The 12,597-nt window shown below is 37.9% G+C and overlaps 1 protein-coding gene across 4 annotated transcripts in view; it reads right to left on the bottom strand.

Moving 5' to 3' along the window:
* PARP8 (poly (ADP-ribose) polymerase family, member 8) overlaps window positions 1-12,597 on the bottom strand; it is a 364,740-nt gene that overhangs the window by 68,723 nt on the left and 283,420 nt on the right. For all 4 annotated transcript variants that reach the window (XM_006902146.1, XM_006902149.1, XM_006902147.1 and 1 more), the window contains 5 exons: window positions 6,834-6,900; window positions 3,899-4,024; window positions 2,744-3,308; window positions 1,239-1,289; window positions 1,028-1,123 (listed from right to left, as the gene is read on the bottom strand). In XM_006902146.1, coding sequence (XP_006902208.1) covers window positions 1,028-1,123; window positions 1,239-1,289; window positions 2,744-3,308; window positions 3,899-4,024; window positions 6,834-6,900 — 905 coding nt within the window. The remainder of the gene's footprint in view (window positions 1-1,027; window positions 1,124-1,238; window positions 1,290-2,743; window positions 3,309-3,898; window positions 4,025-6,833; window positions 6,901-12,597) is intronic.

Here is a 12,597-nt window from a genome sequence, read left to right as displayed (position 1 = left end):
GCAACTCCATTTTTCCTCACTTTTTCATCTCCAGAGTAATATATCATATGGTCATCCTACTCAAAATGCCCCATGCCAGTCCATCTCATCTCACCTAAATATGCACAGACAAACCAAATATGGATTAAGTATAAATCATTTTATCAAGACAGTGTTATCATTTCAAACTATCAACAGGCAGAATACTATTTTAACTGTTGCACTACCAGACTTGTTATACGTTGATACTACCCTCTGTATATCAATCATCTTAAATTGGAGCTTTCTGAAAGAAATGATATTTAATGTTACATTTATGTATCAATCTATATTTGCCATCTACCTACCTCTCTACCTATTTATTTACCTTTAGTAAGACTTAGTGAACTAACTCAGGCACATAAGGAGAAATACTGCATAAGATCATTGTTGTAAAAGCAGAAGGATAAACCCAAAGAAACTGATTTGCAATCCTGAAGGTATGAGGTTCAAGGCCACCAGCTACTCTATGAGTGAAGGACGGACAACCTCCTATGGTGTGATTAACTGTCCCTGAAAACCTGCCAGAGGGTCAGCTATGGGTCAGTTCAAACTCCATGGTACACAACAGCAATAACCAGTAGGTTATATATGGATATCTAAAGAGGGAAGGGAAAGGGACAGGAGAGAGGTAGAATCACAGAGTCATAGAGTATGGTGAATAGAGGAAGGGGTTAAAAGAATTAGGAAAGATCCAAAGGGGATCGAGAAAGACAGAATAAAAGTTGGCAGGGATCAATGGTATTAATTTTGTAAGACACGATGTATGGGAGTGATCGTAAGAAAGCCAATGTGAATAAAAACTAATAATATAAAAATGAAAAAATATTAAACACATTTCTTTAGTATTAAATTACTGTTTTTCACAAGGTCTTTAAAACAAATTTGCTTGTTAAATGTCACTTAGTGTAATTTTAAAGGTACTTATTTCAAACTGTCATTATTCATTTTTTAACCCTTTTCATTTATACTCCAAATCAACTCTGACAATATCCCAGTGAGAACTTACCCTAAGCATGGGTCCATTTTGAAATACATGTGGCTCATCACAAACCACACAGTACTCATTCAATACAGGGATCCGCTGTTCAGCAAACTCAATGGTCTGCAGGCAACAATGACAAAAAAAACCAAAAAGAAACAAAACAATCAGGTGAAATGCATACTCATACACGCTAAGGACTAAAACGTTTTCTAATGGATGAAGCCTTTTTTCTTACCTGCACTAGAAAGCCGCGGTCTCGTATTGGAATACATTTTGCACCATTTGGCTATAGAAAGCAAGGTAGAAAATAAAAAACAGAAATCTTTTTTTTTTAAATTGGGGAAAACTGTAAATTATGGCCTGTCATTTTCTGAGAATAGTGAAAAGAGCTGAACTGTGACCTTTCTAGGACTATATGCAATATGAATTACATGTCTGATTACTAGAAACTTTTATGATTTCTTTATTCATTCTAATATTTTTGTATTGCAATCTTTGTGTAAACTAAATGAATAAAATTATTAGTGTCTGATATTTTAATAAAAAAGACAGACACCTTTACAGGATCACAACAAACATGCTTTCTCTATTTCTCATTATCAAAGGCAGCAAGTTCTTCATTTATAGTTCTTTAATCTTATTTTACAGTCACATACAGTTATTCCTCCAAAAAAATAATAGATAGCTACTAAAAGTGGTACATCACTAATAAAACTACATATTATTCCTACCTACACAGGAGGTAATTAGGACACATTCTTCTGCAGAATATTTCAAATTATATTTTCCACTGTGTAATTCTAAATTAATGTTTCCATGTCTGCAAAGCTTAGTTTTGAAAAGAAATGGGCATGTCCTCTTAAAATTATCAATATACTCAAATTTTCTTAAAATACACGTATTTTTACAATATTACTTACAACTTAATTTTAGAAATACAAGAGTTACATAACTTCCTAAAACAGTTATCTTTTCTCTTTCATAATTTTCATTATTGAGTGTATTAATATTAATGATAAGTACTAATGCCCCCATCAAACACATGGTTAGTAAAATGATACACATTTCCCCCATTAATTTATACATGTGAATGATACTCATAATGCCTCTTCATCTATAAAGTAACTTTAGTATAAAGCAGATATTAAGAACAATGCACTGGCACAATCATATTCTTGTATACAACGAGAAGGACATTACTCCTAATTAGCAAACCTGTCCTCTATTACTCATGTGAGAAAACCAGAGATTTCATAACCTGTATAATGTTAAAAGTTTATGCCTGCTTAAAAAAAAAGACTTTGAAAATCCAATTGATTTCCTTCCCTTTTTAGCAGCTTTCATTACCATGACAGTGTTTTATGTAAGAACTCAGATCAATTAGAAACAAACACACACTTGGTGCTGTGCCATATGCCATGTACAGGAAGAGTAGAACTATCCCATGATCTTCCAAGGCTGTCAATTTACTGCAAGCAAACTGTCGCATCTAGCTTCCTTGAAACAGTTAGTGAATTTGAACCATCGACCTTTTTAGTTAGCAGAAAACTGCTTTAACCACTGCACCAAAGCTAACATTTCAGTAGCACCTGCAAATGCCTGGCATGCAAAATAGTATTTAAAAAGAAAAAAACCTCATTAATTAAAAAAAAATTCATTTCTTTCTCTACTACATCTTACATAGAAGTCTACTGCACTTTAGCTAACATTTAATTGAGAACACAAGGTGAAAATACGCACGGCAGGTTGGGAAGATGAAGATGAAGATGGTGTTAAGATACCAATAAGCCCTGAGGTAAGAGAGAGCCTCCTGCCCTCTGCATTAGGTTCCTTGAAAAGCTCTGTTTTGGATGACTTGGGGGCACTGCAGTAAGACTTGCTCAGCAATTTGTGATTCTTCAGTCCATATAATTCTTCCATTCTGAGATTACTGGAGTAAGACCTGCTTAACAATTTATGGGGCTTCAAGTTGGTGTTGTGCTCACATCGTGGATCACCAGAACAAGATCGAGTCAATAGTTTATGTGACTTTAGAGTGAGGCAGTCCTCTTGCTTAACAGCTGGAGGGCAAGGGCGGTTCAAGAGTTTGTGCGATTTAATTGTTGTCATTGCCTGCTCAGCCCTGGGGTCGCTGGACAGGGAACGCCCAAAGGTCCTATGTGATTTTGTGGTGCACACGTCATCGGTCTTGACTGTGCTGGAACAAGTCCTCCGCAGCAGCTTGTGCGTTTTGGAGATTCCATCTTGCTCAGGTTTTAATTTGGATTTGTTTTTACCACAACCGGGGGGAGGGTAACTTGGCGACCTTCAAAAATGAACAATTAATACAGAGCAAATTGTCAGTACAACAAGCTATGGTGAATGCTGGTCTGACCCAAATTCAGCTCTTTATAAATCAATGGGTCTGGTAAAATCTGGAGATACTATGAGAAATAGTTTACTAACTCATCTTAATATGGTTTAAAACTAAAGATGAGCTACAACTGAAAGAAATGTATTTTCCATGAAAAACAACACAAAAAAAGCTAAGTGTTCCTCCCGGCTACAAAATCAGCAACTCCAAACACGTATCCCAAAATCCTGTATGAAACTATTGTTTGGTTGGAATAGGTCTATATACTTGGAAAAAAAAAATAATATCGTTTTAGTAAATTTAACTCACGTCAAAGAAATGAAAATTCTAAATATACATGATACATGAGAATGTCTATGAATTTATGTAAAGAACCAGTCATCTGCAGCAACAGAATACACAGAACTTAGACTTTTCTTTGAAGCTATAAAGAAAAATAAACAGATGTCAAGAATATAGAAAGAATACTGTGAACTGAATAACAATTGAGGATCAGAGGCCTAGCTTTTGGTAGGACAATGATTAAGTTGTCTGTTACCTACCTGCGCAAGGTAGAAAATAAATGCAGGGGAGACTTCACTTTCTTCTCTGACAGCTTTTTACTGTGTAGGCAGCTGGATTTCTCCTTACTCTGTTTCCACTGCTGTGTAACAAATGTCTGCATGATTCTGTCAATCCAAAGGTAATTCTGTTATCATGGCTCCAGAATAATTTAAAGGGAAAAAAGTTCTGTATTTCATATGTAGAGAATGCACTTACCAAAGGAAAATAAATACGTAGTAATCACTGAGATGCTAATCTATAATCATTCAAGATGTTTTCATATATAGGAATGCATTTTGTAAACAGTTTCCTATTTAATAAGTGCAATATCTCATTTTAAAGTGTTTTCTCTTAGAACATTGCTCAATAAATGCCAATGCACGGTGCCAAATTAAAATTCATTCAAACTGAAGCGAACATATGGACAACATTATCACGAAGGTCCTGTGCATATTTTTAAAGGATCTGATGAACTCTCTTGACACATTTAAATTTAAGGAAAATTTGCATATCCATAAGATGAGTAATCTTTCAGAAATTTTCCATTAAGTATTAATTATTAATTCTGATAAGCATGGTTATTTCTCAAGGTTTTTTGTTTTGTTTTGTTTTAGTATAGTCCAAGGGGATAGCAGGAGTAGTGACGGAAATGAAAGTCCAAACAAAGATGATTTAGGCAACAGAACAGGTCACGTGTCCTAAAGGAATGATCTGTTAGAGACTGAAGCATCATCTCCCAGGAAGGGTGGAAGTCCTATCACTTGTACCATTTACAGTTGAAAAAGGCATTAATAAGTAGCTCAGCCTCCTGGAGATTGGAAATACCACAGCTAATTAAAGTACATTGCAACCTTTTAAAAATCTATTCAACTTGGATAAATCATTTGTTCTCTCATGATCTTTCATGAGAGACTCTGAGAAAGACACCATATTCCTTTAGCATAGAAGGTCACCAAAGGGGACCATGTAGCCAAGATCATTATTTAATTCAGGGAAAAGCACAATAACCACTCTGGATTTATAGCAAAATATCGAAGCAGGATCAAAGCTCTATCTCTTTTAATCACACCAGTGATAAATTTATCTTAGGAAAGACTGAAAGTCAATGCTTGTGTCTGTAATTTACCACTTGTGGAGTTTATCCTTCAATATGGCTTTCTTAGCCACGAAACAGGACTCTGCCGTGTGGATGTGAATGGGGCGTGTTAGCCTATCCACAGGGAACTGGCCAGTCTCAGCTATCTACACGGAGATTGGCTAGTCTTGTCAATAAATTTGAGCAATCCAGGAGCAGAAAGTCTCTCTCTCACAATCATCAAAGGAGCAATAGGCATGCAGTGCACACCCTTCAGGACCAGACATCCTTCTGCCAGCTAGACTCACAGCAGCAACGGCCATGCCGAAGCAAAGAACCAAAGAATCAACATGAGGTAAGACTGCTACCCACCTCCCCATGGACAGAAACAGAGCTAAGCTAAGGGACTCTAGGTTTATCCGACAACTTGGGGGGGTGAGCAGGTAGCACTGAGAACTTTGTAACACTGGCCTTAAGGGGCAACACTCAAGACTGAGGGGCCTGTGAGCCCATTTTGGAAGCTATCCAAACTCTATTCTACTATTAACCTGGATAATTATCTTTTAACTTCCCCAATGGTTCTATGTGGTCTTTGAGCTGAATAAAAAGAGCATGGGGACATGTCTGACCTCATGAGAATTGGTTTTGTGTTGTTAATGCTGTTGATGGGGAGAATTCCCTTTTGTGAAGCTGGTAAAGGTCAGACACAATTGTCTCCACATGGTCCTTGCTCTTTTTACACCATGCTTTTCTTTACTCTACGTTGTTAATTTGTTCTGATGACACAGTAGGGAGACCCATTACTTTTCTCCATCTTTAAACACTGACTTTGTTTTGTTTATTTTTTTAAAGGCATAAAAACCAGAGAATCAAGCAAATTACAACTGAATTATAGAAAAAGTTATAACAAAATCTCTGTGGAATTTTATAAAGCAAAATGCAAAGGCTTCTTTCACATACTTTCCATTTTAATTTGTTTCTAGTTTAACCTTATTAAGAGCATCAATGTTTGTCAAAGGCTGGTGCCATGGTGTTACACGTATAATTATAATACTATCAGATAGCCTATCTTTCTATTCAAATTAATTATATAGTCTGTATGTTTTGAATAACTAAGTTAGTTTTTTAAGAGCTAAACAGTCATTTTTTTATTCAAGAGCCAAACAGATCCTGCAAACGGTGGGGTAAACAGTTAACACTTCTGAGCAAAGAGAATGTTAATATGACCAAGTAGAAGAAAAAGTTCTGTAAAAGTTGCCACCTGGTGCATACTAATAGGCTTCCTATGTAGGGCTAGTGAACCAGAGTGATTTTACAGAGAGAATAATCTCATTGTTTGTCACTGAGTTAATTCCAATCCACAGTAATTCTACATGACAAAGTAGAACTTGCCCAGTGTATTTCTAAAATTACAAATCAAATAGGAGCACACTATATAGCTATAACATTTTCCCTGCTGTGCAGCTGGTGAATTCAAAGCATCAACTTTTGGTTCAGAGCTCAACACCTCCAGGGAGCTAACAAGGAGAAAAGCATGGCAAAACATACTCCCATCTCATTCTTCTTCCTGTCTGCACTGGTCACACCAGAGCACAGACACATAGCAGGTTGTGCCCTCAGAAGTTAGCCTCGCTGGGATCTCTGCGGTGTGACAGAGAAATGAGAAGAAGTGGGAGGGGCAATAAAGAAGCAGGACGGCCAGGTCCTGATAGCAAATCCTGCTAGCTAAACTGTTCTTGAAGATTTTTCTCCTGAGGTATTCATGTCAAGAAAACTTCTTAAAAATGTTAAAGGAATGAATAAAATTAGAACCTAGTTTTCCTTAACAAGAATTTACTTTTATTTTTCATCAAACTTACTTTTTTAGTTGATGACCCAAACCAAATCTTTCTTTTGTAGAAATCTGAAAGACATCAACAGTTGGCACTGAAAAAAAAAAGGAGGGAGGGACACCTCCAAGTCAAAACACTGAGTGGAAACTAGACCATCAACCAGTAAAAAAGACAGTTTGCAATAAAAAGTTAAGTCGTGTCTTATTCCTCATTATTTTCTAACAGTATATAACGATCAATATATACATCACTTGTTCCAGGCTACAAAACTGGTTGCTTTGTCCTGGAATCCTACTTCTCTTTTTTCAGTTAGGGAAGGTACTTTAAAATGCCTATTTACCAGGAGGGGAAACTGCATCTTTCTGGGATTAGCATTTACCTCTTTGAAAATGCTTTTCTCAGTCATATGTAAATTAAGCTGTCTGCCTATTAGGAGAAGAAATGCATCTTTCTTGGAATAGCATTTACTTTTTGAAGCAATATTTTCTTAGTCATATGTAAATTATAACACAATTGTCTATAAACTAGTAATGGCATGTAAACTGTTATTTTTTTAATGTAAAAATCTTGTAACTTTGAACTAGGAATTGTAATAAGTTGATTAGTACTTAACCCAAATATAAAAATCAATGATCATTCTTAGAAAGGGAGGCAATTTTTGAGAAGATTTTCTCTACTCTCCCAGATCTGCAATAAAGCGTTCTGGATATTGCAATCCTTCTGTCTTATTGGCAATTGACAGTGAGAAGAACTCCCTGTGTTCAGTAACAGTTGTTACTGTTATTGGTACTTATCAAGTTAGCTCCTATTTATATCAATTCTACTAAATAAAATGAAACAATGCCCAATATTACACTTCCTTGCTTGGTTAACTGAGAATATTAACAATGACAACTCTGTAGCAATGAGCATACCTAATCCAAAGTCTTCTTTTACGATATCATTTTCCAATAAAAGGAACTGGGATTTCTGGTAAATGTTGATACTAGGACTGGAGTAGAGAATATACAGTTCAAACCTTAAGCACTATTAGTGCCAGAAAGTAAGGAAGAGTTTTAAAAAAGAGACAAATCACAAGAGACAGGTATGCAAAATAAACAAGAGGGTTCAAAAGTATCAAAACTCAATTTGAGCAACAATAACAAAAATGATGCCCACAAAGTCATTCTGAACTCAACAAATAAATTAATGGGAATAAATATTCAATGCAGAAGTATCCTGAATAATTAATGTAAATACTATCTCCTCAAAGAGATGGAATCCAAAGATAGTTTAACACAATGACTTCCTTCCAAAAGATATGAAAAAGAAAAGAAGGGGAAAGAGTAGCTGTACAATGGAGAAACTTGACTCTGTCAGATGATTAAGGATAGTAACAACTGTTATCATATCCTTGATCCATTGATTACCTCTGTGAACTTCCTCTCTCAAAAGTAATTACTCTATTCCAACTTTGAGAAAAAAAACAATAGACAAATTCAAATTGAGGGACAAACCTACAAGGTATTTCTTGTTATTAGGTGCTGTGGAGTTGAGCATTGACTCACAGCAACACTATAAATAATAAACTTTGAATCCTTTCCTATCCTGTGACATCCTCATCATCTCTAACACACTTGAGCCTAGAGCTGTAGTCACTGTGTTCCATCTGTTTCATCCAGGTTCTTTCTCAATTTTACCTTTCCAAACATGGTGGTCCCTTTTAAGGACATCATATCCTCTCCTAACAGCATGCCCAAAATATGTGAAACACGAAACTTCTCCCTCTTTGTCTCCAAGGAGCACTTAGGATACATTTTTTCCAAGCCCTGTTCATGGAGTACTCATCAAAACTGTCAAGGTAACATAAATATCAAAAAGCTGTCCCAGCCATAATGCATGTAAATGGACTTAACTACTAAATATAATATGGTATCTTGGATAGAATTCTGGAACAGAAGAAGAACATAAGATATAAACTCAGTTATTCTGAATAAATTATAGCTTAATGTAATTATAATGTATCAGCATTGCTTCATTAGTTATAACAAAAGTACAGTCTTAGTGTGAATTATTAACAATTAAGTACTAACTAGGTATGCAGTGTATAGGAACTCTCTGGATTTGTACTATATTTGTAATTTTCTGTAAATGTAAAACTGAAAGCAAAAGTTATTAAAAATTAATCCTAATGACTGTTGTTTGTTGTTATGTGCCAATGAGTCATCTGCAACTCATAGTGGCCCGATGTACAACAGCCTTAAACCCTGCTCTATCTCTTGCCAATCTTATTGTCTCTGACACACCTACCCTCATTACCTCAGTAACTGAATCAATCCATCTCATGGAGGGTATTCCTCTCCTGTGCTGTCACTCCACCCTCCCAAGCACGACATCCCTCTCCAAGGACTTATCCTGCCTTGTAGCATGTCCAAAGTATGTCAGATGAAGCTTCAGAATCCTTGCCTTCAAGGAGCAGCCTGGCTTCACCCTCTCCCCATCTCCAGGACAAACCTGTTTGTTCTAGCAGTCCATGGTATATTCAATATTCTTCTCCAGCACCACAGCTCAAAGGCATCAACTATCTTTCTATCATCCCTCATCACTGTCCAGCTTTCTAACACATATCAAGTGATTGCAAGATATGGCTTATATCTTGGAATGACTGGAACAGTACATTGACAGAGAACTACCAGAAATACAAGCTGGTTTTAGAAGAGGTTGTGGCACTAGAGACATTATTTCCAATGTCAGATGGATATTGGATGAAAGCAAAGGAGTACCAGATGAATGTCTAGCTGTGTTTCCTTGACTATACAAAGACATTTAACCATGTGGATCACAACAAATTGTTGAATACAATGGGAATCCCAGAACACCTGTTCGTTCTTTTTTTTTTTTTCTAATTAATGGACATTTACATAGATTTTGGATCTCCATTCATTAGTTGTTGCACTTTTCTCCCTGCCCAGCCCTCCCCTCAGTTCACTTCTCTATTTGAAAAGTAAAAGAAAAATTCTTTCATTGGTATACAATCCCCTCACACCCCTCTCCCCCCACCACCGCCCCGAGTACACTCCACTATGCTAAACCTTGGACCAGGAAGCCGTCCTCACAACAGAGAAAGGAAATACTCCATGGTTCTAAATCAGGAAATAAGTGTGTCAGGGATACATCCTGTTTCCATAACTTTTCAATCTGTATGCAGAACAGATCATTTGGGGAAGCAGGGCTTTATGAAGAGTGTGGCATCAAGATTGGAGGAAGACTCATCAACAACCTACAATATGCTGATGATACAACTTTGTTTGATGAAACTGAAGAAGACCTGAAGGGCTTGCTGCAGAAGATCGAGGACTATAGTCTTTAATATGGATTGAAGCTCAATATCAAGAAGACAAAGATTTTCACCACTGGGTCAACTGGCAGTACCATGATAGAGAAGAGAAAATATTAAGGTTGTTAGCAATTACAACTTGCTTGGCTCCACAAACAACACTCTTAACACTAGCAGTCAGGAAATCAAAAGATGAAATACAGTGGGAAAATCTGTAGTCAAGGACATCTCCAGATACTGAAAAGCAATGATGTCAGTCTAGAGACTAAGGTGCACCTAATCCAGGCCATGTTGTTGTTATGTGCCCTCGAGTCGCCTGCGACTCATAGTGACCCTATGTACAACAGCCCTAAACTCTGCTCTGTCCTGTGCCAATCGCACTGTCTCTGACACACCCATCCCAAGTATCCCAGTCACTGAATCAATCCACCTCATAGAGGGCCTTCCTCTCCTGCGCTGTCCCTCCACCCTCCCAAGCATGATGTCCCTCTCCAAGGACCGGTCTCTCCTCACAACATGTCCAAAGTATGTTAGACGGAGCCTCCGAATCCTTGCCTCCAAGGAGCCACCCGGTTTAACCCTTTCCAGGACAAACCTGTTTGTTTTCCTAGCAGTCCATGGTATTCTCAATACTATTCTCCAGCACCACAGCTCAAAGGCATCAATTCTCCTTCTATCCTCCTTGGTCATTGTCCAACTCTCTGATGCATAAGGCCATAGTCTTTGTAATTACTTGTTATGCTTCAGAGAGCTGGACAATGACTATGGATGACAGAAGGAGAATCAATACCTTTGAGTTACGGTGCTGGAGAAGAGTCTTGAACATTCAATGGACTGCCAAGAAAACAAATAGGCCTGTCTTGGAGAGGGTGAAACCAAGTCTCTCTTTGGAGGCTAAGCTCTGTCTCACATACTTTTGGTCAGGAGAGGCCAGTCCTTGGAGAAGGACATCATGCTCAGAAGGGTGGAGGGGCAGGGCAGGAGAGGAAGACCCATGATCAGATGGATTCATACAAGAACTGAGGCAATGGGGATAGTGTGTCAGAACTAATGAGAAGGACTCAGGACAGGGCAGGGTTGAGGGTCACTATGGGTTGCAGGCAACTGGATGGCACATAACAACAACAACATATTGTATTGATTATTTTTTTACTTAAGCTTCTTGTTTAGAGTCAACAAGACCTTTGTATTTAAGTCAATTGTTATTATATTTTGGAGGAGCAGTCTTCTAAGTGGTACAGCACTCTTATGTCAGTTTGCTGTACTAAGGTAACCTGGGGTTGCTGTGATGCTGAACTTTCTGGTGCCATTAGGGGGTCAAATGCCATATGGTTACCCATGGTGGACAGTGTTTGGTGAAGCTCCCAGTTTAAGACAGGTTTGGAAGCAGGAGTGGCATCCACTTCCTAAACAACGTGCCTCTGAAAACGCCATGAACTTTGAGAAGTGAGGACAGCTATAGGAAGGCTTTGGTTCTGTTGTTTATAGAGCTGCTGAGTCATGCTTGACTCGACAGCAATAAACAACAACAAGGGAAATTTATAATTCTGACATAAACTGTGAGGCAGAAGGTCAAAGGACCTGCAAACTGTTTGAAAAGCTGTGTGACTAAGAAACTGTTTCCTGCTGTCAACCTGAATTGGATCCTGTTAACCTTTCTAGTAACCCCATAGCCGTGGGAATGGCTCTCTTAAGATCTGAGTGCTCACTGCACTTTAAAGAAGTCCTTGGCAGCAGTTCAGCCTAATGCAACACACCATTTGGATTACTTCTTGACAACTGATCCTATGGAGGTTGATGCTGAATTCAAAAGTAAATTCTGAATTAAAATTAAATCAAGGACAACGTCGATTTTCTCCAATTATCATGTTGTGGTTTACTGGTAACATTTCAAGGAATCTTGTGGCAGTTTTTTAATTGATCCGCAATTCATAATGAGAGCTGCAGTCTTAAATATTCATCAGGAAGGTCTTCGAGTTCTTGACACTTTCATCAGGCAAGGTAGTATCAACAGTTTGTTGATGGTCTTCTTCCAATTTTGATGTCACATTCTTCTTCTAATAGTCTAGGTTCTTGAATTATTTGATCAGCATACAGACTAAACAGAATTTTCCTATGTTGTTGTTGTTGTTATGTGCCATCGAGTTGTTTGCGACTCATAGCGACGCTATGCACAACGGCCCTAAACCCTGCTCTATACTGCGCCAACAGCACTGCCTCTGACACACCCATCCCGAGTACCCCAGTCACTGAATCAATCCATCTCATAGAGGGTCTTACCCTCCTGTGCTGTCCCTCCACCCTCCCAAGTATGATGTTCCTCTCCAAGGACCCGTCCCTCCTAGCAACATGTCCAAAGTATGTCAGACGAAGCCCCAGAATCCTCGCCTCCAAGGAGTAGCTTGGTTTAATCCTCTCCAAGATGAATCTGTTTGTTTTCCTGGCAGTCCATGGTACATTCAGTACCCTTCTCCG

Source organism: Elephantulus edwardii, unplaced genomic scaffold (assembly GCF_000299155.1).
Source record: "Elephantulus edwardii isolate Elephantulus edwardi_28Jun2011 unplaced genomic scaffold, EleEdw1.0 scaffold00373, whole genome shotgun sequence".
In the NCBI taxonomy this organism is placed as follows: domain Eukaryota; kingdom Metazoa; phylum Chordata; class Mammalia; order Macroscelidea; family Macroscelididae; genus Elephantulus; species Elephantulus edwardii.
This window is presented reverse-complemented; position numbering and strand designations above follow the sequence as displayed.